General features: G+C 41.0%; 2 protein-coding genes across 3 annotated transcripts in view; one reads left to right on the forward strand and one right to left on the reverse strand.

Moving 5' to 3' along the window:
• Positions 1 to 12,877: 12,877 nt before the first annotated feature.
• Positions 12,878 to 27,650, forward strand: part of LOC138748892 (forkhead box protein C1-B-like) — a 38,256-nt gene continuing 23,483 nt past the window's right edge. The window contains exon 1 of the mRNA XM_069909773.1: positions 12,878 to 14,715. Within this exon, the coding sequence (XP_069765874.1) occupies positions 13,146 to 14,567 (1,422 nt within the window). The 5' untranslated portion in view covers positions 12,878 to 13,145 and the 3' untranslated portion in view covers positions 14,568 to 14,715. The remainder of the gene's footprint in view (positions 14,716 to 27,650) is intronic.
• gmds (GDP-mannose 4,6-dehydratase) overlaps positions 24,901 to 27,650 on the reverse strand; it is a 661,071-nt gene continuing 658,321 nt past the window's right edge. For both annotated transcript variants that reach the window (XM_069909806.1, XM_069909795.1), the window contains one exon: positions 24,901 to 27,384. In XM_069909806.1, coding sequence (XP_069765907.1) covers positions 27,322 to 27,384 — 63 coding nt within the window. In that variant the 3' untranslated portion in view covers positions 24,901 to 27,321. The remainder of the gene's footprint in view (positions 27,385 to 27,650) is intronic.

Below are 27,650 nucleotides of genomic sequence, written 5' to 3' on the forward strand. Positions count from 1 at the left end.
CTGGATAAAATGGTAGAGGCAGGAGAGCACAGTCAGTATAGGTGGATGAGAGATGGACGGGACACCAGCAATTGGGGGAGGAGGGATGGCTCTGTAAATGGAGAAACAATAGAGCAGAGAGCTGGAGGAAAAGAGACATACAAAGCGAGGGAGAATGGGGAGTGATCTCACAGAAACTGCAGAAGTTGATGTGAATGCCATCCAGCTGGAGAATTGTTAGGCAGAATATTAGGTGTTGCTCTTCCAATGTATGAATAGCCTTGTTGTGGCAGGGCATACAACCTTAGTCAGACATGTTGGTGCAGGAGTGGGGCTCAGAATTGAAATGGTTGGCGACTGGGAGATCCCCATCATTGATGTGGACAGAACAAAGGTGCTCAGTGAAGTGATCTCTCAGCCTCTTTGATGCAGAGAAGGCCACAACAGGAGTACGAGATGTAGTGGATGACTCCTTCAGATTTCACATGAAGTATTGCTTCACTTGGAAAGACAGCTTGGGGCCTTGAATTATGGTGAAGGAGTTGTGGGCAGAAGTGTGGCACAGGGGTAGGTGCCAAGGGGATGATTAATGGGAAAGGAGTCATGGAGGGGCTGGCCCCAACAAAGCACAGAGAGGGGAGGAGACGGGAAGATGTGTCTGGCAGTGGGATTATGTTATAAATGACGGATATTGCAGAGGCTAATGTGTTGGGTGCAGAGGCTGGTAGGGTGATAGGTGAGGACAAGGGGGATTCTCTGTTTGTTATGTCTATGGCAGAGGGACCAGAGCAGATGTGTGGAAAATGGAGGAGATGCAATTAAGGGCTGAATTGATGGTGGTAGAGGGGAACCATGTTTTTTGAAGAGGGAGGACATCTCGGATTATACTGAAAGACCTCATCTTGGGAGCAGATATGATGGAGATGGGAGATTTGAGAGAAAGGAATAGAATCATTACAATGCACGGAGTTAAGAAGTGTGGTTGAGGTAGTTGTGGGTGTTGGTAGGTTTGTAAAAAATGTCTGTGGAAAGTTTGTCTCCTGAGATGGAGAAGGAGAGATCAAGAAAGGGAAGAGTATCACCAGAGATGGACCCAAGTGATCTTGAGGTTGTCATGAAAGTTAGCAGCAAAGTGAATAAAGTTGATGACCCCATGACGAGGCAGCACCAATGTAGTTTGCAATGTAGCGTTGAGGAGCCTTGCCTCTGTTGGCTTGCAGCGTGGATTGTTCCATAAAGCTGACAAAGGCAGACATGGCTGGGACCCCTGCTGGTACCCTTGACTACTCCTTTAACTTGGAGTAAGTGGGATGAGTCAAAGGAGAAGTTACTGAAGGTGAGAACAAGTTCTGCCAGGCGCAGGAGTTTGGTGGCGGAGGGGAACTGGTTTGGTTTGCTGTTAAGAAACAAAGCGCTTTGATTGTATGAGGGATGGTGGTGTAGAGAGAATGAATAGCCAAAGTGAAAATGAGGTGATCAAGTTCAGGGAATTGGAAGTCATTGAAGAGATGGAGCCCATGTGAAGTATTGTGGATGTAGGTAGGGAGGGGCTGGACCGTGGGAGAAAAAGTTAGAGTAGAAGTAAAATTATACCAGTTTGGTGGGGCAGGAGCATGTGGAAACAAAGGGTTTACCTAGATAATTAGGTTTGTGTATTTTGGGTAGGAGATACAACCGGGCAGTGCAGGTATGGGAAATAATGAGGTTGGAGGCCATGGGAGGTAGATGGCCTCTTTTCCCCAGTATTGTGTTTTTACTTCAATCACTGCATCTCCATTTTTCATGTTTCATCCAAAAGACTCTCTGTGTTCACCAATCTATTCCTCTCATGATTTTATATAACCTTCTACGAGACCATCCCTCATCCTCCTGTGCTCCAAGGAATAAAGCCATAGCCCGTTCAACTTCTCCCAGTAACTCGGGTTCCTAAATCCTGGCAACATTCTCAGTTGCTGAAATCCACTCCATTCAAAACTCAGCCTCTAATGGGTGAAGGAATTCCGCATTTTTTTCCCACCAATATCTTCCTAATTTTAGTCCTCGAGGGCTTAGTCGATGTGAAGACTGTGCCTCCTAGTTCTGGATTGGCCTGCATTCAGAATTGTCCTTCACGATAAACATAAGTTTCAAGAAAGTGAATTTGTGAACCAGGATTGAAAGGGTAGAAAGGGGTTGTGTTGGCTAGTCCTGATTTGATGCTCCTGTTATTACTGTAAAATGTAGTCATACAATGCTAATTTAGACTGGAGGCTTGGAGGTTGTATAGTATAGCACATGGCTTCAGTTACTTCTCTAGAATACTCTGGCCCAAACTAATCCAAGAAATTTGTCAGTTTAGAAGAAAGAGGGGCATCTTATCAAAAAATAGAATAGATAAGATAGAAGTGAGGAAATAGTTTCTACTGGCAGTTGTGATTACAATCAGGGGACATTGCCTCAATATTCAAGAAATTCAAGGTTCAAGATTCCTTTTATTATTATGTAATAATAAAAAAGTAATATTATATGAAATTTCCTTTTGCCTGCCTTAAGACAAAGAGTCACCATTAGCCTTGCCTAGCACCCTTTACAGTAAGAGAAAGAGAAGCTTCAGAGACATTGAGTGTCTGCGGATTCCCCTCCAGTGCTCCCACAGCCTCTTCAGTCACACTAGGCCTTTTTAGAGTGAACAGAAAGCGAATGTAAAGGCGGATATTCTCTGTCTTTACATCACTTCACTTACCTTGAAGAAAGCTCTGAAGGCTGATTCAGGAGGCCAGGTGGGGGGGGAGGGGGGGGGCAGTAGACTCAGAGGTAGAGCGATTCTCTCCACCACCTCCATTAAGGCAATGCCATTGATAGGGGCGGGCTGAAGACATCACAATGATGTCATCACCCCGTGACCCAAATGAAGTGCCAGTTGATGAAGTAGACAAAGACAATGTGGTCAAACAATTATCATGGCTTTTATTAGCAGAAACTCATAGTACAATAATGAAAGACAATAGGTGCACATACAGTTATATCCAAGGGGAGTGTCCTTAACAGTAGAGATAATGCTCAGCCAATGTTAGTACAGCAAGGCTCACCAGAGGGGAGACAGGCAGCTTGGCAGACATTCACCACAGTCTCTCACGGCAGAAGAAGGGTTAAAATCAAAAGGACAGCTGCTAGGAAAGACTGAAGCAAGTGATACATGGATACCATGTTTGGCATCGAGAATACTCTAACAGCCAAAATACGAAATATAATGAGATGTTTTATGAATATGTCAGCCTATCAGGTTGTTTACGAATTCTGGTGCTTCTTCTCAAAACAAGTGGCTCCTTTGCAAACTTGGGAACTGGTACAGGTCCTGGGTCTGTAATGTGGGAAGGACTGACTTCTGGACCCGCTCCAGAATCACCAGCGTGAGGCAGTGGAGCCTCATCATGGCCATCTGAAAGCTTTATAGGGGTCACAGGCTGGGGGGGTGAGCCCAATCTCTCAAGCTCACTCTAAAGTGCTCATTGTAGTCAAATACTTAATTTAATGTATATTATTGTACATTTATTTCTACAAAATATCTGTTTGACTGTAGTAAGTAAGAATTTACTTTTGGTTAGGAGGAAATATCTATATTAATTTTTCACTTGCTGGCACATATAGATGATGTTACGATGATGGGCAGGGCAACTGGGCAACTCATCCTGCCTCCCTCAGCTCCAAAAGACAGCTCCCAATGCTGCTCAGTAAGAAAGTGACACTGGATCAGACTTATAGGCCTTCTCCACATAAAGGTAAATTCAGCTTTTTTTTTCGTTGAGCACCTTCAAGGCAGCATTGCACCATAAAAAGGCCTACAGAGCCCTATTCAATTCTTTGGAAACCTGAGCACCAGCTTCAAACCTCCACTACAATCAAGAAGCTTTCAGAATCGGGGCACTTTGGGAGCCCTTCGTGCCCTCAGCACCCTATTGAATCCCACTGCATAGACTTGTTCCCATGAAATGGACACCAACAGCCTGCAGCCTTTGGGAGTCCTTCAATTGCAAGTTACCAACAATCCGCAGTCTGTAAGGGTCCTTCAACTGCAAGTTGCCAACAGCCTGCAGCCAGTGTGGGTCCTTCAGCAGCTAAGCCTCTTGCTGGGCCACTGCCATGGTCACCAGCTTGGAGGGTCAGCTTCTCCTCCTGAACGAGGAGTAGATTTAAAGCAGAGAGGGATAAATCTGTGGAATTCTTTTCCCAAGGAAAAAAAATAGAACCTGCCTCTTTGAATGTATTTAAGATACATACACTTTGATAGGTTTTTGAAAAATAGAGGAATTAAGGGATAACGGGGAACAGTCAGGAAATTGAATGATAGTGCAGGCTCAAAGGGTGAGATGGTTTACTTCTGCTCCAATTTCTTATATTCTTATAATTTTAAATGTGATGTTGCTACACTTTTGCTTGATAAAAGTTTGGAGTGCTATGGAGCCAACCTAGATATATGTAGAATGGAGTTCTGTTACGATGTCTCTGAACAAGTGGAACAGGATCAATATCCTTTTTTTAAGTGTAAAAAAAGTCTTTATGCTAACATATTTAGGCCGGCACGGTTGGTGTAATGGTTAGTGCAACACCTTAACAGCACCAGCGATCTGGACCAGGGTTTGAACCCAACACTGTCTGTAAAGAGTTTGTACATTCTCCCCGTGTCTGCATGAGTTTTCCCCAGGGGCTCCAGTTTCCACCCACCATGCAAAATGAACCAGGGGTGTAGGTTATTTGGGTGTAAATTAGGCAGCGCGAAATGGCCTATTACTGTCTAAATTTAAAATATTTCATTGAGCTTGCTAAAATGAAGTGATGAAACAATTTGAAAGGGTAAACCTAGTCAATCTATTTTGCCCAGTTCTGAAACTTGAACAACAAATATGAAAAAAAGAAGCTGGGGTCTTTGGATGTGGAATCAAAGATTACAGTCTGCACACAATGGATAGGAAGTGTGTTGTGGATTGCAATTGTTAAAATCCAGATTAAGTGTATTGGGAATTTGGAGGAAAGGAGGGGAAAAGGAGATCAGTGTCAAGCATAATTCATTGACTGGCAGAACAGATCCATTTCTGTTCTCATGCTGGAAATCTTAGTCTGACAGATACATCCCTTTCCAATCGTTAATGGAAGACTGGTAACAGTCGCCACTCTAGAAACTTGAGCACAATACCCGAACACATATTCCAACATGGTTCTGAGAAAGTGCTTCGTAGAGAGCAATACCCCATTTCAGATAAGGAATGAAAACAAACAGAAAGGTTAGAGGAACTCAGCCAGTCTCGCAGCTTTCATAGTAGGTGAAGATATACGACCAACCTTTTGGGCCTGAGCGTATCTTCCAGGTGGAAGCAAAAAGCAGACAGGTGTCTAAATAAAGACTCAGGGTGAAGGGGGGAAGAATGGGAAGGGGGAGGAGTCCAGAACAACAAACAAAAGGTGTTAATTGGATATGATAAGGCCAAAGGCCAAAGGTGAGAAGTGATTTTGGCTCTGTGAAGAGAGACAGAGGGAAAAAGGAAGAGAGAGTGAGAGATGAAGCTGGAGGAAAGGAGATGGGGGGGGTGAAACAGGTGGGAGTTGTGGGTTTAACAGAAACTGGAGAAGTTGATGTTAATGCCATCCAGTTGGAGGGTGCCCAGATCGAAGATTAGGTGTGGTTCCTCCACTTTTGGCTCATCCATGCACAGTCATGTCAGCAAGGGACTGTGACCAGGAATTAAAAACTGATGAGGAACTGGGCCTCTAGTTCATTTAGGTAGATGTGAAATATCTCGCCATTGTTTCCAAAATGTGCTTGGTGTAGTGGGCGATTGTGCCTGGCTCACCATCTGATCCTTGTCCTCGTACAGCCAAACCTGTTGACTTCATTCGGGGAGGTTTTTTTTTATTTCAGAGATCTAGCATCTGACACTCATAACCCACCTTAAATAATCCCTAGGTGCTCTGTGATTAGTCAGGGATAACGTAAAGTGGTATGTGAGTGCAAAGAAAAAGTTTGAAAGTTTGCTTAAGGTGAAATGTGAGTTTAGGGGGACAGTTTGAAAACCACCGCGCTTCTGGAACATCCCAACAGCTCAAACCCTGAGGAGAGCGCCAAGACCGTGAAAAGGTGCCTTGCAAGTGTCGTTTCCAGCATGCCCTCTTGCAGGTCGTTGGAAAAGGAAACTTCTACGGGCGCGGACAATCCAGGGCTCCGATCCGAGAGGTGTATCTTCATTGATATAGTGCCTTTTGATTCATCCTCGAAAGATTTGATGACGATGAGAATGGATTATAACGACCCCCCCCCCCCCCCCACCACCACCACCACCCCATTTCGACATATACGGCTGGGTCAGATTTATAGCATATATTATTTGATTGAGGGTGTTTGTTTTATTCCGTCCCTTATTTCTATGGAGACGCTCAGTCGGCCTCCCTCCGCTGCTGGAAGGGACGGGAAGCCAGTCCTGCTTTATACCGCTGTGTGAACGGCCAGACCTGCCAACCTTGCTTTAAAAGTTAGAAATCTTCAAAGTTCAGCACGGTGGAAGGCGCAGAGTTGACGAAAAGCGAATGAAAGCAACACAAAGAGAAAGCTCACGGCGCGATTTCATGTTACTCCCACTTTCTTGAACCTGCCCGTGTCAGGCTGTTGTCTAATCCTAACATCTCCGAGCAAACTCCTTAATGCTGGTCATTCTGGGCACCGTGAGATCTGATACGAGACAGTGGGACAACGAGATAGTTTGAATACTTGGTTATATTCGTTCAAATTTCAGTCTTTCTCGGATCAAAGTGTCATCTTTGAATGTAGGCGTGCGTTTTCATCAGTCCTTATCCGCCGGATCTCTTTCAAGTCATGTGAAGGCTTGGAAATCTGCTGGTTTTGTGTGGGCGATTTCAAACCCCCTACTGCATTTGACAATAACATCATTAAAATGTGAGCAGACACAAATTTTAATTTGTCACCTTCAGGGAGAGAAAAAAAACCCAGAGGAGATGAATATAAGATTGCAGCGGGTGAGTTGAGCCGTTCAGCGGACATAAGGGGGGGGGGGGAGGGGGAAAGAAAATAAAGGTCTTTTTCCAAGCTCTGCAAAGTCCCGAGGGGGAGAAGTTCATTCCCCTCCTTGCACAGCCAGACTGGCCGTATGTTCACACTGGCTGCCACCTGATGGCGACATTCCACAGTTCCCAGAGTTAAACACCCGAAAACATTCAGTGGGATTGTTGTGCAGGCTTTGATCGCATGGTCCCACTGATCTTGCTGACAGAGCATGTTCTCATAGTTGGGGTTCCATTTCATGTTCATGGCACGACGACCCTGCAGTTGATAAGCGCCTTAAAAGCCAGGTCTCTATTTATGTTAACTTCCACTTTGTTGGCGAAATGTAGTGCGATCGCATTGCCAAACAACCTCGCGTTTAAAATGAGCCTTCCAGAGAGGGGAATGACGCTCACCAGGGTTGGGCTCAAGGCGAATAATTGGATGCTACTTCCATGCGAGAAGGAGGGATCCCAAACGTTGGAAACTCAATTCAAAATAAATCTGTTCCAAATAATGCACGATCTTTTGTGTGTTCCCTTCATTTGCGCGGTGACATTTTTTCTCCAATTTCCGTTCAGTCCCTTTCATAAATGACCTCCGACCAATGCTGCAGTCTGCGTTATCGCAGGGCACGAAGTGGATCCACTGAACCCGCCTCCGTTAGACCACTCGAGGTGATAAGCAGGGTTCGTATAACGGGACGGGTTAATATCAACATCCAGAACATGAAATAACGTAATCTCTGAAATACAAACAGTATAGGGTTTTTTAAAAATTATTATTTGGGTTTATCCAAGGAAGAAGTGCGACGCCAGCACGTTTGATTTTATTCGGGAGTTGTATTTTAACGACACCATTGCAGGAAGAAATATACATGTAAGGGAAGTATCTGTGCAAATCAACACAACCTGATAACTTGTAACCTGAATTGTTATTCGTTGTTCAAAGGCATAAAAATCAAATAATGCACAATATTTTATTCATTAGTATTTCGTTGACTGTCTATTGTTTTAGTTTCACGCCTATTTCTAAATTTGCTTGGAGCTATTCTAGTAGAAAGCAGTCATCGGAAATCATCACTCGACCCGCAGTTAACCATAGCAGTGAAATCTGCTCGCCCCTCTCGCCTCTGCCAGTTTCCCCTGAATTTTTCTGCAGTGTGAGTTTGAAGGGCACGTCGTTAAACAAACGCAGCCCTGTCTCTGGGACCACACGAAATGCGGGGATTTCCATCAAAGGGTTCAGCTCCTCCCGGCGCATAAATTTAGCACAAAATGTCAGGGGTTGTCTTCAAGGTATCGATAAGCCTTGGAAGCATGCTTTTTCAACGTCGTATTTTAGATATTTGTATTTTTAAAGTAAACGAAATACTTCGATGTGTTCACTTTTTTCGGCGAGGGAAATTTCTGAGCTATTTTTCCTGAATTTCTGGAGCTATTTATGATTATTTTGTAGTACTGTAAAAGGGAGAGTTAATCCAAGATGGTGCATGTTCGTTAATATACACAAAATTAAAATTCCTTTGAAATGTTTCGAAGGTAAACTCGCATGTACAACTGAGATTGATAATCCTCATTCATTAAATACCCTGTACAGAGTAGTTGTTGAAATTCAACCTAATTTCTCTATTAATCGCTGGAATTGGGCGGATAACAATCGATACAATGCAGCTTGATTAATTGCAACACAACAAATCAAAATTAAATGTAATCAATTTTGCAATTTTAAATGAATATGGATAAAAGCGCGCTGCTTCTGGGTGCATTGAACACCTGCACAATGTTATTTGGAAAGTAAATATCTTGCATGAGATTTTACAATCTTTCGATGTTTGTGCATTGCTGCGCGAGAGCATTTTAATTGTAATTATGTTAACGGAATGACATTTATTAATTTTTTTAATACTGTAAAGTGTGTGTGTGTTTATGGGGTAAGACTGAGAGAATTAGCGGGCAGATTTTAAATAGTTTTGATGAGACAGAAACTGCAAAGTCCAGTAGGGGGCGCCGGGAGCACACGATGCGGTTGTTCGCTGTGGGGCCATCAGACTTGTGGCTGCTCAAGCGTGCCCAGGTGTCCTATGTGTCTCGTGTATTCTGTGGAAGATTTTTGTTTAAACATATACACTGTACGTCAATCCAATTTGGTGAACGTTTCCGTGAATTAGTTCTTCAATCATGTTTAGCACATAGAGTAAGGAATTAAAAACCTCAGACCCGGAGGCGACTTTAATAAAGTGTAATATGAAAGTATATTTATCGTATCGCCAATGGCTACAAAAGTATCAGGTTTGTAGGAATCTTATAGTTTCATTTTTTATTGCAGTTCTCATTTTATTGATTTTCTATGTCCTATTGAATATCCCTTTAGTCCTTCCAAAATTAATTGCATGAATACTGCACATATACATTTCACTTAAACACTATAATTCAGTGCCCCTTCGCACTTCTAATTAACTTGATCTTTTACAGGTCAGTCTCTTTTTTTCTCTCCAGTTTAGACAAGTTTATTTTTATAACATTGGATCAACTCATATTTGCATGCCTCACGTACATCGAAATGTAGTTCACACAACCAACCAGATCAGACTGAGATTTTTATCAGATTCTGAGCTATGGGAACAAAGAGGTTGACTTAAGTATAAACAAATAAATCTATCAGTCCCGCGCTTTGTATCTTTCACAACAAAATTTCTACATAAAACACGATAAATTGCCAATTTATAACATTTTTTTGGAAACATATCGTCTATTTCGATATGTCCTTGTTGCTTAAAAAAATGCGAATTCATTACCTGTGCCATATATACATCAAAATGATGCAGGAACTCAAACAGTGGTGTGTTTTTATATTAGCGATTTATATGTTGCACTCACACGCACACATACAAGTGCAGTGTCAAAACCCCTCGGAGCAACGTTACATTTATTTAATTGGCATAATTTGCTATATAGCTCGTTTAAAACGGGGAAAATGTCGTGCTTCTACAATCGTCAATACAAGCAGCCGCGGCGTGGGTCCTCCATCCCCCCGTCTGTGACCCTGCGAATAAACAATCATTAAAAATGTTCGAGTTTGGAATTTTCCCATCCAACGGTTTGCTTCTTAAAGCAGCAACAAATCGTTGCCAGCTGCCCTCGTTCAAACAGTAGGAGAGTTGCAATATTGTTTTGTGTATTTGTGCAGAACTTTTACAGAAAATATCTGAACTAGAATTACGTGGAGTGGAAGGATGATCGCGACACAGGAAGGATGAAACCACCTTTGACGCACTCTTCTGATCCACTGCAATTATTTTCACGAGCACTTTGCTTTCTTGCGGTTTTAGTCTTCTGAGTTCACAATTCAGAACTCATCTTTAACATATCGTGACGGAAATGAAATCGTTAGAATTAAACATTTTGTTGGACCTGAACATCTTAACTGTCAGTTCAACAAAATCTGTTGATCCCTCGCAGTGGAACTTCTTGTCCCGTTAAAGTGTTGAGATAATGACGTATAAATTGCCCCTGTGGATGATATCAAATAAAAATAAAGTATCAGGAATATCAAAACAAGGTAGGAATTTAAATCCTTACTTACGGTAACGCCACACTGATACCAAGTCAAAGTCAACTTCATGTTGGCATCAACGCGTCCGTGAATCACTATATCATAAATAGCAATGACGTGGAAAAGCTAAACACTTTTAAAGGAATGGCTAATAATGTCGCAAAATTAAAGATGTGGTGGCAGAATGAATTGCCAACATTTCCGAGTAATCTGCATTGTACAATTATTCTTCATTCATTTTAGTTTATTAATTAACATTAATTTGATACTTAAAACTTTAACTGAATTTAATTTCACGGAACTGGCGTTTTGGCGCGTCTTTTGCACCGAAAATAATCAGCCCATATAATACATATTGACAACGAGGAGATTGTGATAGAGTCGGGATTATGAAGCTTTTTTTAAAAAACTGTACAAATAGCCTGAGGTGGAACCAAGTTCATTTAGGGGTCTTCATGTGGAAAATGGCCTAAAGAACATGTCAGGTCCACCTGCAGATTCCCAATAGGAACACAATGAGTTGCATTGTGCCCACGCAGTATATTTGCTTCGAAAGTAAAAGAGGAACGGAATTAAAACCATACCAGGCAAGACTGTTACAAAGCATACCCATTTGCATCCATGAGAACTTATAGCATGCCGTGCATTTGTTTATTATCTGTTTTGAAATTTAACAATATTTGCCATTATAACGGATGAATGTCTCGAATTTTCCTTACTCATTCGGTCATTACTCCGGTATGTTGCCCCCGGATTGGGACAACAACCTGATGCGATTGCAAATGAATTTTGGGGATGAGCTGGAGGTGGCGATGAATAGATTCCCACGCTGGGAGGTCCACTCCTATTGGTTAGTATACCATTACAGATGTGAAATAGCTCAGAAATCAATAATTCATCCTTCAAGGTGTAAGATATAAATTAAATGTAAGAAAATCGGTCCATCTTGTGTGAAGCGACTACTGCATCTTTATACAGGCATTTGTAGGAACAGCTGTATCTCTTAAAACTAAACCCCTTCGATTTTTCAGAATGTTGTAATAATTATGACGGAGAGAGTATTTTGACACATTTACTCTGATAACAAATATGAATGGTATATTTTGATGTATACGGTGCCAGTTTTCGTATTAAAACCATCCCACTGTTGGGAGAAAAGTTAAAACGCCTTGTACTTCACACCCCTCGGTTATTAAAGATATAAATAGTAAACAAACAAGATTAAATTAAGGTGCGACTGGGACCTGTTGTTTGATATCAAACGAAATTGGCCACCGAGTGACGAATCGCGAATACATTCTACACACACACACACACACACACACACAGAGAGAGAGAGAGAGAGAGAGAGAGAGAGTAGCAAACAGAGAGAGGGAGAGACGGGGGACGTCTGCAAATGTTATCACACCTCAGCAATTCAGAAATAGATTTCGACCAAATTGGGCTCTTTGTCTGTTTAATATTGCATTCAGCTGTTTGGATTGCATCTTAATATTTCATCTACTTTAAAATAAGTACCACGGTTTTACACGAGTTCAGAGTGCTGTTGTCGATTAGTTGCGGTGTGAAAGATTCTTTACGTTAGACCTCCAGACATATAACACACCTCAATGCTCAAGGAGTTTCCACTTTTCGAACTCAAGTCTGCCACAGACCACTGAAGTAGCTCTTTGCTCAGTTTTGCTACTTCAAAGTTAAAAGAGGTCTTTATCTCTAATTAAAGAGACAATTAATCTACGAAATATTCAAGACGTAGTTCTTTTAAGCTCAGCTAAATCTATTATTTACTGTGAACATTTTCATTGAAATCATGCGGTTTATTTGTGTTGTGCTTGGCGCGTTTATTTATTTTATCTATAGTACAGATCCTATTTTCTTATTAACTTTGTAATAGAGATCGCACTGAAAATATTTATTTCGATCACTTTGAAAGGTTTTCCTACCTATATTTCTTCTGTCACTTTACAAATCTAGGTTAGCAGCAATCATCTTTAAGAAGGAGCTCAATAAAAACAAGAAAAATAATGAAAGGGTAAAATGTCCAGAAAGGGGACATTGTCTTTTGAAGCGTCGTACTGAACGAGGGGCTGGTGTTCGAAGTGGGATGGGGCATTGAGACGCCACATAGGTGCTGGGACGTGTGCGTGTGTGGGCCAGAAACAGCAACTTGTGCTCCATTGAGAGGCGGTAGCGCCTTCAATTGGATACTGATGCCTCGGGGAGGGGCTGCGGCTGGGTTAAAAAAAACTAACTGCGTAAAAGTCTTGTCAAGTGACGGATGCTCAAAGTCTAGAAGTTTTCCAATTCAGTCTGCCACCCCGCGGGAAGAAAAAGAAATATATATAAATACAAAGTTTGACGAGAAGAGTTAAACTTCCGTGCAGCTTGGAAAAAGTTTGGATTTCTCTTTCACTCTCTTTGTCCGTGTGTGCGTGTGTATGTTTGTGTGTGGGTGACCGTGCGCGCGTATTTTGTGTGTGTGTGTGTGTGTGTGAGAGAGAGAGAGAGAGCGAGAGAGAGAGAGAGAGAGGGTATTTTCGGCGTGGGAGGACCAGAGGTTAGCTGTGGAAGGCGGAAGGCAGCGATGCAAGCTCGCTACTCGGTGTCGAGTCCCAACTCTCTGGGAGTTGTACCCTATATCAGCGATCAGAATTACTACCGAGCAGGTCCGGGATACACAGGAATGCCGGCCCCAATGAGTATGTATTCACACCCAGCCCACGAACAGTACGCTGCCGGCATGCCCAGGCCATATGGACACTATAGTCCACAACCTCAGCCCAAGGACATGGTGAAACCGCCGTACAGTTACATCGCCCTTATTACCATGGCCATTCAGAATGCCCCGGACAAGAAGATCACTCTGAACGGGATCTATCAGTTTATTATGGAGCGGTTTCCCTTCTACCGGGAGAACAAGCAAGGCTGGCAGAACAGCATCCGCCACAACCTCTCGCTGAACGAATGTTTTGTCAAAGTGCCCCGCGATGACAAGAAGCCCGGTAAAGGCAGCTACTGGACGTTGGACCCGGACTCCTACAACATGTTCGAAAACGGCAGCTTCTTGAGGAGGAGGCGGCGTTTTAAGAAAAAGGACGCCATCCGGGAGAAAGAGGAAAAGGATCGGCAGTGCAAGGAGCCGCAGCCCAGACAGCAGGCTCAGGAGCCGGAGAAACCCGCCAACTCTCAGCCCATGAGGGTGCAGGAGATCAAGACGGAGAACGGCGCCTCGTCGCCTCCCTTGGCCGCTTCACCCGCACTGAGCATGGTGCCGAAAATCGAGAGCCCCGACAGCAGCAGCCTGTCCAGCAGCAGTCCGCACAGCATCCCGTCCAACAGGTCTCTGAGCATGGACAACGCCGAGCACCACCCGCAGGCCTTCAGCGTGGAGAACATGGTGACTTCTCTCAGGCGCTCGCCGCACAACACCACTGAACTTAACACAAGCCTGGTCGCTTCTTCTAGGACAGGTATAAATCCTTCCATATCTCTCAGCTACACGTCCAGCCAGCCTTCTATCTACAGCTCTTCCTGCAATCAGAACATGAGCACCGGGGCGAGCGGCGGGGGTTGCGCTGCGACTTACCACTGCAATATGCAGGCGATGAGCCTCTACTCCGGGGACAGGGCTGTTCATATGCCCGCCAGCGTCAGCGCGGTGGACGAGACTTTACCAGACTATTCAATCCCCACGACCGCCGTCCCTTCTTCTTTAACCCACGGCCTGAGCAATGGCCAGGAGGGACCTGGAGCTGGGCGCCTGGCAACTTGGTACCTCAATCAGGCTAGTGATCTCAGTCATCTGGCAGGCAGCGCTTACCCGGGCCAGCAACAGAACTTTCATGCGGTCCGAGAAATATTTGAATCGCAGAGGATCGGCCTCAGTAACTCGGCCGTCAGTTCCGCACATGTCAATGGGAATAGCAGTTGCCAAATGTCCTTTCCTGGGGCCCAGACACTTTACCGCACTTCAGGTTCGTTTATCCATGACTGCAGCAAGTACTGACAGAAACGTTTACAAACTATGTTTTGTTTCTTTAATACACAATCAACAACATCCTGGGTTTATATATCTATTTCATATTATGTACATAAACAGAAAACAAATTCCATTTGAAGTGTGAGTAAAAGGAAAGTGTTACTCCAAATGAAACGTAAGTTCCTTTTATTTTGGGGGATAAATGTTGTTTAAAATATTAAAAGTGTGTGTCAAATCTATTAAAAATCATAGCAAGCTGACTTGAACTTGTTATAAATTGTCTTATAGTAATTTATTTTTACTTGTAGTAGGATATTCCTTTTGAAACGTGGACCAAACTGCCCAAAGTGTTCCCGTGCTGACTCGAAAAGTTCCCTCGAATGTTTTATTTTCTTCTCGATATTACACTTTTCATTATAAAAAGGGAAACTGTATTATGCGACGCTCTTTCTCGTTTTATTGAAAATATTCTAAAGGCATTGCGTTGTTTGTTTATAAATAAATTCCGATTGGATTCGAGTGCTAACCATGTCTGTTGTAAACTCGATCCGTGTATCGACTTTTGCTTTGCAACTTTTGGTTCAACGACTGACAGTGCGAGAGTTTGCATCTCCACAATGCGAGTGTAGGAAAACAACATCATTTACGAGTTTATTGAATAAGAATTGAAGTAGGTACATGCGGCCTCCCAAAAGTTTCCAATCTCAAATTATTTCGCGTTTGGGAAAACAAAATGTACGCGTGGTATGCGAAACTGAAGCAAAAAGATGCCGAATGCGTTCAGCTCCCTTCAACCGCAGTTGACATTCAGGATGAAACTGTCCCTTATCGATTCTGCTATCTAACGACAGCAATTAGCCAATAATTGCAATTGTTTTCTTGCTTGATTGCTACCAAATTAGAGCAATCAGGCGGCGATTAAAAGACACAATAATCACATCTGGACTGCTTTATAAAAACTGACATCAAACTCACACAACGCTTTGTTGTGCTTTCAATAAATCCACCGCTTCGCGAAGGCTGTATTGGAATACTCAGTTGATTGCCCAGCAAACTTGCCAAGTCGGAGAGGGAGTTTGCCCTTTATCACATTTCGCTGCCACTTTGATTTTCCCTAAATGAATACAAAGATCGCGGAAAGAAATGGCCATTTCTAAGATCGCTGTCCTCGTTCTACCATTTAAAAAAAGGAAGGAAAAAATCTGCTCAATTAGAGTCGTTTTAATTGCCAAATATTTCATATGAAGTTGATAACATGTTCTTGCCTTAAATTGACCGATCCAAGAACAATTTCAGGTTTATGGGAATGTCTGCTATTGAAGTTGTACTAATCGGAGTATTTTTTAATTGACTGGCGTTGAAATTCTGCTTACCAGTCAGTTATTTTCACCCAATAAAAATAAGCTCAAATTCAGTGCAAGTGTAATGCCAGCCTACGCAAAATTATGAGAAGTTCGTTTTTACTAGAAATCTAAGGCAGTTTTGACAGTGTTTCACTACCAAAGCTTGTTGATTTGTAAATCTACTGTAAGGCTGGCACTGGTCGATACTGTTAACAAGATTTTTTAAAATCCTTTGTGGAAATGCAGCCAGGTAGGGCCTAGGCAAAAGTGGGGCTCTGCCATTTCTAGTTATCCCCGCGTTTTAATATTTAACAAGGCCCATTCTGGAAATAATAAAGTAACGCTACTGCTCTAAGTTGCAGGATATTTAATTAGCAGTGGATCTGCAGAACATCACTCATGCCCCTTCATCCAACCCCACAATGCCTAGCTATGAAAGTGAACTAAACGCTGCTGTTTGAATTTCAATGTATCTGATATTTTAAGTCAGAATTTGAGTCCCTTGTTTCACGAATGACGCATCTTTAACCCATATTCTTGTTATGAGTGTGTGTGGGGGTGGGGTGGGGGGGGGGGGGGTTGTATTTAACACCGTGCAGCAGCAAAGAGGACAACATTGTACCAAGGCCTCCCAAACAGTACCAAGGGCATGAGCAACATTAAGATTTACTGAGCTCACATTGCTCCAGAATTGGGCAGGCTGAGCGTTAGGCACTGAGAGAAGAAACCCTGGGAGACGTTTCCTCCTCCCTCAATTCCTGCACCATTAAACAAATATTTTCAATGTTATTAAAAATCACCACTGCTACACACACAAAAAAAGATCAGTGATACTTGAAGCATGATCTACTTGGGAGATAATTGGACTGTTAAATTAAAATCCACCTCCTCTTTTGCAGGACAATTAATTTGCTTGAACTAACGTGATTGAGGTCACTGAGATAGGCCTGTGTAATGTGATCATTTTGGGTTAATCGAGTTCTATTAGACACGGAGCCGTTCTGTGATTAACTGTTCACACATCATTTTGCTATAGTTTATTTAAAACACACGTGAGTTTTAAGAACCTAAAAACAGTTGTAAAGTTTAAAAAGTTGTCGTTGCTGGCGTTCCAGAGGTAATAGACGGAACCAGATGCGTTATTTTAATGACGACGAACATGTTATTCCTATTTTGATTCCATTATGTTCGACGTTTACCTTGATGATATAATTTTACAATTATTATTGTATGTGTTAGCTGAAGTGCGTCGATTCTCTCGATATAAGGAAACATATTTCACAAGCAAATAACCCCAAGGGATTGATAGTAACTGATAGGGCCAGTTTGAACTGAGGAAAACAATTCCTATTGTACCTGTATGCAAAGCAAAATTCAATCTGAAATCAATCCTTGCATTTCAAGTTAACCACCAGGCCAAGTTAAACTCCATTCTGTAACCTAAAGTGCAAAAAAAAACCCCATCCTAATTAAACGTTGGGTTCCTTTGTTAAATAAACACACCTAATATATAATGACGAGAATATGTAAATCGCCACGGTTTAAAAATATGCGTGGGCGAAGAATGGAAACGATAATATCTCAGCGATATACCAATAAATCCAATGCCATATAATTGTTTATTTAATTCTATAAGTTGAATAGAAAATATAGTTCTTCCATTTTAATGATGATTAATGTTTTAAATTCCTAATATATTTTTTTTAATTAAGGTGTCAATTAATTTTGCATTTTGAGCAAAATGTGAAGTATATTGCAATCATAATGTCGGTAATAACCGAGTAGTCGGGTGCGACATAGATAACAAATGTAAAATGTCATCATGGATTCATTGCTACTTTGTTTTTAATGACATTATTTTTAACGATGGATTAACTTCTAACTGCAGTTATAAAACTAAAACCATCACTAGTCGTGTATTAATATTGAATTGTATGTGCCTAAAAAATCCAACTCAAGAGCTGCTGTAGAATTGACATGTAGATTCCCTGGAGAAGGTTTGATAAGAACATTGAATTCTATGTCGTTTGTACAATATGATGCCATGACGTAAAATATGCCGAATTCTAGTGATACACAATGAATAATGGAACTATGTTTTATGAATTGGAACTTGAGAATATGGTATTTATTTGTTTAGTTTAACCGCTTAAATTCAAATAACAATTGTGATAACTACCTGTTAAAAATGTTGCAAAATGATTAAGATTATTATTAGAAATTTAGACTAAATGCATACGAAAAGACCGAACTATACCATAGCGTAGCTGAGACACGAGAAGAAAATAAGTGCCATGGGGATAATCTAATGCACCGTGTAAAAGTGATTTGCAAATGATCCCCAATTTCAGTTTTGCTTTTTTTTAAATTCAAATGATCCCGCTCGATCTAGTTTCAATGACATGATCTGATTCTAACTAATTTCAAGAAATTGGAGTATCTGGTGTATATTGTAATCTGTGATTTTTTTAATATATATTTTGTGTCATCTTCATCAACTGGTTTTTTGTGTAGCTCTCTTACAGAATAATATGCACACGATATAAACAAGCAAGGAGTTAGATAACGAGGTCAATGTCAATATCAGTAGTGACATTTGATAAATATTTCTCGAGTGGGGCTAAAACGATAACTGCCAGTAGCAAAGGTTGGGCCTATACGACATTTCGGAAGTGGGAGCATCCCCATTGCTCATGAGGGAGTGCATTTAAAATAAAGATTTTCAGAAATACTTCTCGATCAGAATATGGAATATGAAGATCAGAAATTGAAAAAAAATACTCCCTTCTGGTTCCGTATAGGATGTAATATTTAAAATATAAGATACTGCTCTGTATCTGCCCAAACATTAAGAGAATAGATTAAACATCAGGAAAAAATAGCAGGCAAACGGCATCGCAGTATATGTTGTTATTTTGGCTTTACAGTCTTTATCTCAAACACCAGATAAGAAATCCTTTCTCAAATTACCAGGACTAAATAATCTGTCTCTTCTCCCACGTAGATTTTTTTTTAAAATAAAAACGCTATAATTATATTTTGGCTGTTATTAGGGAAAATATCCCATATAACGAATGGGAGATATTTATTAAACAACTTGCGAAGGACAATTTGACAATTGTTTGATATGTTTGGCAATTGAATCCTTCTCTGTGCGTCTATTTCAATTATTTAATCCCTATCTCATTTTATCGATAGCCGTAGCAGAGTTCCGCAGTGCACACACACACAAACACAAAAGTTATGTGTAGTATGTGATATGAAGGAACCATTTAGGAAAAAGATGGGTATTAAGACAATCTTACTGCAAACAAATATCAATGCATCGTATACGCATGGTTTTTATTAGTATGTTTTGGGGCAATGTTAATATTATTGTTTTTTTTAAAGAATAATTGTGGAACAATTTTATGTAAACTGGAAATAATAGTTATACGCACATTTGTACAAACTTATTTAAACACATTTAGTTAAAATTTCAGGTTAAATATAAACGTTCTTGTCTAATGCAGATGTGGGGTTTGGTATATTTTTGTTCATTCCGATTAATCTCTTACACTGCCCGACTGTATCATTCAGTTTATGTATAATATTGAGCAACGGAGGAGACGACGCTGTTCATTTCCAAGCATTCCAATATCTTTGTATGTATATAGATGCATAAACTCACCCACACCCACCCCCTACACACACACACACACACACCAACACACACACACACACACACACACACGCATTCCTATAAGCTTGCGCATTCTTAGAAATTTGGTTACTAACATGAATTATAAAACCATTAGTTCTCCCCAGTCTAATAAACAAACGTCGCGTTAGTAAGAAGATTGATTGAATACATGCAACCAAATCTGACTAGTCCAGGAAGAAATAAAATTCAATCAGGGCGCGGAATCATTTTTCATTGAACGGAAAAGCACAGGGCACAATGCAGCCAGAGGTCAGTGCAGGGGATGTCAGCGGAACATCATCACCAAAAAAAGAGACCGACAAGGGGCTTTATCTCTTAAAATTATTCTGCACTTGAGTGAATTGTTTTAAAATGACATTTTAGTACATATAATTTAAAATAAGAATTTCTAAATAATTTTGCCCACATTTTATCACAGACCATTTGAACCTAACACCGTTCTGAAAAGTCATGGCAGTTTGACGCCGAAATGAGTATTTTTCTAAATAGATTCTTAAAATTAGTCATAATAATTATTAGTCTTTATTTTGCAGTGCTCTCGGCATTTTCTGTCCTGTTACTGGTGTCCGTGTGCTCTAGTAAATGATAGGGACTGATTTGTTCTGGGGCTGCTCCCCGGGTTCAGTGACAGCCTGCTGTGCTTTTTTTTTGGAGCAGATTGTCCCGTGTATTCTTGAAGTGTATTCAGTGATGTGTTCCACATTGTCTTGAACTGATGCCATTCGCATGCGACTGAATTGGGTGAAAGGGTCAAGATTTTACTTTCGATTTTAGTTGATGCAAAACCACTAGTTGGCTCCGCTGCTATTAGTTTCAATTGCGCTGTAACTCAAGCATCAGAATAAACTTACGTTGGAAAGCTCCAGGTCAGGGCTGATTATAGGGTTGGGTGGCCGACAATTTTTTTTTCCCTAAATAAACACAGCTTGATTCAACATGGGTGGGCAAACGGGCCAATTTTCACAAACACTTTTGGGAAAGGTTGGGTGTGGGGGGTGGGGTAGTGTTTGGTGGTGTGGGGATCGCCGCGAGAGAGCACAACGGGGGACTAAAAGGTACCTGTGTTCGACAAACAGATGAGCAGCTCCCGTCCAAATAGAGAACTCTCGTAGAAAACGTCAGCGCAGAGACAGGCAAGCAATATGCTCGAGAAATATTGACAAGCAGTAAAGTTCATGGCAAGTTCCAGCACCCCCAGGGACTCGACAATGAAATGAAGACAACGTGACTCGTTTTAATGGCAAACTCTGTTTTCGCTGTGTCTATAGAAGAGGAAAAGCCAACGCGCGGGACGGGTGCGAATAAAACAAATTAAAATCTGAAATCGATGGACTGACAGTTGGGACCTCATAACCTCGGTTTTAAATAACTACAATATGATCTGCAAATAAATTGTGGCGACACTCCTGACCAAAATGCAGATTATGGGTTCAGGGTCTGGAAGTTGGTTATATATCTTTGTCTCCTATGGACACTAATATTGAAACGAGTTTCTCCAGCATTTTTTGTGTACAGTATTTACTCCAATCACAGCGCCTGCAGATATTCTTGTTTCGGAAGCATTTGGTTTTGAGATTGCCGTTTGTTTTAACACGGATCCAGCCAGTAACTAGATGCATAGAAAAATATTAAAGACAAGGTCTCTCCCCTTTTATCGCACTCCATTTACATTCTAGGTTCAGACAATATTTCAACCCCAGCCCAAAAGTGCCTCCTTCACTCAAATATAATTCGAGGTCACGTCTCCTCTTACCCCCATGCATTTATTTTAAACGCTGCAGGGTGTAGATTCCAAATGGTTCTTCCACCATCACGAAGAGACCAGGACCATAGGGAGATCTATTAAAAGCGTTGGTGCGTTATTATTCATGGCCACTTTGATCTCAGCTTACACTCGACCCGCGAAGGGATGTCGTCTTTCAATATTTTTAGTCACAACGATTTAGCTCGCTAACCGCACCCCCCCAACCCCCTTCCACCCGTACCCCAACTTCCCTCTGCCCTTTCAATGAGAGTTATCGGCTTTCAAAAGTAAACGTTGCGTAGTTAATCTGGGCACGGTATTGGATTTGAGGATTGTCCCGCTTTATTCTGTAAATTGGGGGAAATTCTTGTGAATTACAAACAGCGCAAGTCGCAGTTCATCAGAGATAATGAACACGAGGTGACGGCCACTCACTTTCCCATTTACTGCCTTTCCGATCCTATGGGAAAACCGACTGCAAACTGGAATCCAGGAGGTGTTGACTGACGCGGAAACTTTGATATGGTGTGATGCTTTTCTCTAATACTAAAGGTAAATAATTGTTTTGTGCAATTTTCTTGAGGTTGGAACCCCGGAGAGACACTTGCTTTAACTTCTGATTAGTTTGAAGTTGGGAGGCTTTACTCAATTCTCCCACACAACAGACCATCATATTTCCACTAAGGCAAAGTATATTATTCAGCTGGTTCATCGTTAAACCTACTACTTGTACTTAGAAAGGAGCTAACGATGGTTTTTGTTGATCACTGGCGGTTTTAATTAATGTTGCATCTCAGATTCGATGCGGAACACAGATAGGCAACTTGCAGTCAAATTAGAGAGAAGGGAAACAAATGTTACTTGCAAACGAATTTAAAAAAAGATTCAAAATGTTGCGGTTTATAATTGTGGTGTTTGAAGAGATCGAAATGCGAAGTACATCTGCTCTCAGACTCATTGAGGCATTTTGTCTAACGACAGAGCAAAATCAGAGGTGAAAATTTGCAGCCTCCACGACCGATTGTCTGGTTAACCCTATGTGGGGATGGCAGTAGCGGTCCTGCACGTCAGCCCCTTTCCTCGGCAAGACGACTCTAATGAGACTCGATTTACCCTGTGTTTTATTTTTAAATCGAGCAGTATTCTTTGTCTGAATATAATTAGGAAGATCAAAAGAACGAACTTCGGTAATAACCGGAGATATCGGCACAAGTCACCAGATGCATAAGTTATCAGCGGCTAGGTGTCTGTCTCGGTTGTATCAGGCACCACGCTAAATATAATTTAGATCGCTTTATTGTTCAACAAAATGGGCCCAGTTTAATTTTCGCTGCCAACACTATTATTTAGCGTGGTCTGCGATAATATTGATGATGAAACTCATGAACTGCAGTTCTTTTCAATGTCGCCACTGCACACACTTCCTTTCGATACAAGCCTGCGGCTGGGAAACTCGTTCAATGCCGTCAAAGTCAGCTGCATGTTAAGGACAGGATGACAGGACTACAGCTACAAGTTGGAGCGTAGCAGCACCTGGGCAGATTGTTCACATTAAAGGGACGCTGGAAGTTTTGAAATTTCAACGCGACTGGCACATTTAACCTTAGTATTGCATAACCCCCCCCAACGTGTGTATGTATTTGTAGAAATATTTCACAAGAAATATTGCTCCATTTTAAAGCAATATTTGCATTTTCATAGAATATTTATTTTTATGTGTTACTTTCCCCAATGCCTGGATATATTTTATAAAGCTATCAAATAGTATTTACAAAATAGTTTACAAAATTGTTTATCGAACAAAACTGCAATGAAGCTGGCTGCAAGAAAAGTCTGAAGTTGAATGGTTATTAAATGAACGCATGCAATAAAATCTTATATACCCTACCTTAACTTTAAAATTACACCTGATACCCATTCCCACAAAAAAAAACAATATAATTGTATATGCAGTGAGAAATGTAGTGATTTTAAGGCTCGGGTTAAATGGTCTAGGTTAGTGGAATGCCGGATGTTTTAAAAAAAAACCCTATTACAGCTGCACAAGGTTCTTGAGCATTGGTTTGACTGTAAAACGCTAACATAATTTACGAATACTAGCAGAACAAAATAGATCTTTTAAATTCCGTTTAGTGTTTTCTTGTAAAATAGTGTACCGCAAAATCTGAAGAAACATCAGATAATTGGAACTCGTCATTGGACTTGACCTGAGTATTTCCACATATTCTATTTATACTTTCTTTTTGCCGTGTAATCCTGGAGAGAAAACTCGGCATGAACGTTAAATTTTCGAGAGTTCATAAAATATTTAGTTTATATATCGATATTTCAGACCAAATGGCAAAACTGCGAATTGCGTATATATCACAACAAAATATTAAAAAAGTGGCAATCAGCAGATATTTAAAAGTGAACTTAGTTTGGAGCACATAATTATGAACAAATCCCAAATATTCCCTCAATTGCTTAAGCCATGCGTTCAATGCACAAGAGGACATGCTTTCTCTTTAACAGAACTGTTCGAAATGTCTACGTTCAGGGCTGGGATTTTCGAGGACTCTGCGGCATCAGTAGGAACTGGACAGGGACATCTAAATAGAATGGAGCTTGTGCTCTTCTATGGGAAACGTCCCAGAGAATGCCAGTTATTGACAATATTATGTCATGCGAACTTAAAAACTGATGGACCTGGTCATTTTGCAGTCTGGTCTGGCATCTCTCTTTAGTGAAGTGGAGAGAGATACAGGGTGTTTATTCTCATCGTTCGGGCACAATTTTAGTCTGTTAAACGACGTCATAGTTATTGATGTAAGCGTCCCTTCTTAACCAATAGTTTACAATTAGTTCAATTTAAGGCTTACACCAGAGATTTGAGTATTATTGATCTTTCCGAGAAAAAAAACCTAAAATAAAAGCATTTCCCTTTGTGTATCCCATGACTTTTTTTTTTCAAATTGAAGGGCCACGCATTAAATTATCAGAAATATTAAGTGTTAGACAAACTTTCTCGAATCAAAATTTATAGCGACAAAATATTCCCCGTATTCGACTTTAAGAATGAACACAAACCATTGTTTCCCATTTTCACATTGTGAAGAGATTCCGACTAATAATTGGACAAACGTCTTTATCGATCAATCTAGGGTTGATCAAAGCCCTCTACAAAGTTAAATTAAGGCTAACACGGGCAAGCCCGCTGTCTTGTGTAAACTGTTAGGTGAAATGTTCAACGTCAAACATCAAGTCACTTGAAAAGCTTTTTAAAAATCGTTTATTCACAAGTTAACTAATATAATTCATCATTGCTTTGATTTTTTTACAATCAATGTGGCGTTAATTTATCTAAAGAGAGCCAAAATTACAGCAACAGATATTGCAAATAGATTTGCCAAGCGGCAAATTTTGACTCTGAATGAAGTATTACATTCTGTTCAACAAGATAGCGTCTGGTGCATTGGTTTTTGAAGGGGATTCTGGAAATTACACATGTGGCTTCTCAATCCTAATTTTACTCCCCCCCCCTTCTATATTCTGCGAAGATGTAAACAACGAAACAACATGGTTACCCCCCCCCCCCAACTAATATACGAAATGTTTGACATTTACAAAACTGTCCACCCTCAAATCTGCAATCAAACGATTATTTATTTGGCCGTTAAGCGACATTTCTTGCAAACAATTAAACCCAAAGAAAGCAACAAAAATGAATATCAGGGAGATTTAAATAAACCTGTGGCAATACCCTCATTTGTAAACCTGTTCATTACGGACAAGGCTTTCTTTCACCAGCTGAGGGCAACTGTGGTCAGTTAGAATTTGAGGAATACTTTCGCAGACAGTAGACAGTCCACGAGAGATCGATATCTCCGTTTCCCCTCCCCCGCCAACCATCCCTTAAAATAGGTCGCTTGCTTTGCCTCTCAATTTTGTTTTGCTTGATGTTCAGACTACGATATAGTTGGGAGGGTTCCTATTATTTTATGTATTGTCTGAATAACCGAATTCAAACATTTGAAACTGCAGAGGCTCTGGTCAACGATTAAATGCTTTGGAAAAAAAAAGTTGCTTGCACCTGCATCAAGCCTGCTGCAAGCTGGTGTCTTTTTTCCCAGACTTTGGCGATGCATAGGAACATATGTTCCCAATTACACTCAACAAGTTCCACTGTCTGACTGCTGGGAACTGTAGCCTGTTATAAGGTGTACAGTTAATAAATTATATCAACCAGATCTCAGCACAAAAAATGTCCAGTTTATTTTAAATGCGTCGAGTATAACTCACTACTCGCCATAATAACTCAGGGTGTTCAATTTTGCTCCACGGCAAGAAAATGTGCTGACCATTTGTTTTTACCGAATTGTTAACGGAAATGGAGTTGGACGAATAAAGAGGTTACTGCGAATATGTGCATTTTACTTGTCCACTCGAGTTATTACAACGGAATCACATGGAATGTCTCAGTGAAGCAAGCGTCTCTTCATTCCCCCACCCCCCATAGATGCTGCCCGATCCGATGAGATCTTCCAGCAACTCGTTTTGTTTTGCACAGATTAACTTCTCATCCCCACCCCGGGAAAACAGTAAATTTCCTTCGCCTCGCTCCACATTTCACTAGGTAGCTTCTTCATTCAAGTGATCACAACGCCAACCCACTGACACTCAAATCCCCTCAGTGGTTTAAATGGATATTTGTGGCCGATCAGGCATCGGGGAAATGACACACCTTTTATTAAAAAAAAACTATTTCACAATCAGCTTAATCCTAACTCGACATCGTTTGGAAAGTTATCTCCAGCCCGGCAGCGTTCCCGAATTTACTTTGACCAAGTCTGAAAATATAATTTACTCGATTCGTGTTTTAAAGGTTCCGGTCTAACTTTGTTTAAACAGTTGAAGATAAATGCTGAAACCAACATTAAGCGGGGTGAAGAGTTGTGGTGGTTTCTGGGGAAGGAAGGATCTCTTTTTTTGGGAGTGGGGGTGGGAGTTCCGGATCCAGCATAAACTGCAAGATTCGATGGATAAGGTTCAACAGTGAAAGCATACAGGGAGAGGGACCCAATATAATCGCCTCTTATGCCTCAGGAAAATATGAAATTAATTTCCAGTGTGCAAAAAAATTAAACAAATGAGTTAATTATTCTGACTTTAAAGTATGTGTCACGTTTATTTTAAGAACCACCACCCCAGAGACAGAGTAGGGTTTAATTATTGAAAGCAGGGAGCGGAACTGCAAGGGCACAGATCTGCAGGTTGAACTACAGAAGATTTTCTTTTAACCAGACTGCCTTTCCTACCCCCTGAAATTGTTCCTTCTTACGTCCACAAGCTTTCATTATGGTTTCCAAGGAACATTTCTTCACTGTGCCCCAGCTAAACTAAGCCGGTGTTGTTCATTTTGCACTGCATGTAATCTGTACAAAATCGACTCTTTAAAGCAGACAGCTATTACAGGCCTATAGAACTGTCCACACCTCAGACTTAAAAAAAAACCTATTTAAAACACAAATCATAATTCCAATCACACGGGAATGGATCCGTATCTCCGGTTTCAGAATTTATGTAAACCTCTCAAAAAAAACCTCCGCTGAATTGTTAGAAATCGGCGCCGTCGTATTTTAATGAGGCAGGCGTCATTTTCTAGCAACTGGCCGATTTTAAATAGTATCTTACAGAATACAGAAAGTATTAAAAAAATGATTAACCCTGAATCCTATTGAATGCTTCACCCAATTTAAAAAAAAAGTTTCATTATCAAAATCATCAATATTTCATAAAGTTAATTCTCATCACCTATTGCACGGATTAATTTGTAGTGCTCTGGAATCAAAGTACATAATTTAACACGCCGCTTAAAAACAACATAGTATGAATGTGATTCCCTTTCCCTTGCTCATTTGAAACGCAAATCATCTCTCCCCAATTATTGAATTTCATCCAATGTTCCATGAGAAAGTCTGGTGGCTCTGCGCTGTGCAATAGTATCCGGCCTCAAGCGTTTGGATTGGCCTTCATGAGGTCGATATCAGCATTCACCATCTCCTTCACCAGTTCCTGCACAGAAGCACATCAAGAGCGTAGTCAATGGGAGTATCTGAGCACAGACCAGCGATCAGAGGAAGAAGAAAACGCGAGCACGTTTGATCAGGAAAGGTCTACATTAGACATTTTTTAAAAAAAGAAACATTATTGTCAGTTGTGATATTGAGAACGTTTTTCCTTCTTGACACGTAAGTCAAAATGAAACTGAGAAACCTGGTCAGTTATTAACGTGCTGCAGTAGATTAAACCTGTGGCGCATGGGCTCCACCAGGTCTCCA

Source organism: Narcine bancroftii, chromosome 1 (assembly GCF_036971445.1).
Source record: "Narcine bancroftii isolate sNarBan1 chromosome 1, sNarBan1.hap1, whole genome shotgun sequence".
NCBI classification, from domain to species: Eukaryota; Metazoa; Chordata; class Chondrichthyes; order Torpediniformes; family Narcinidae; genus Narcine; species Narcine bancroftii.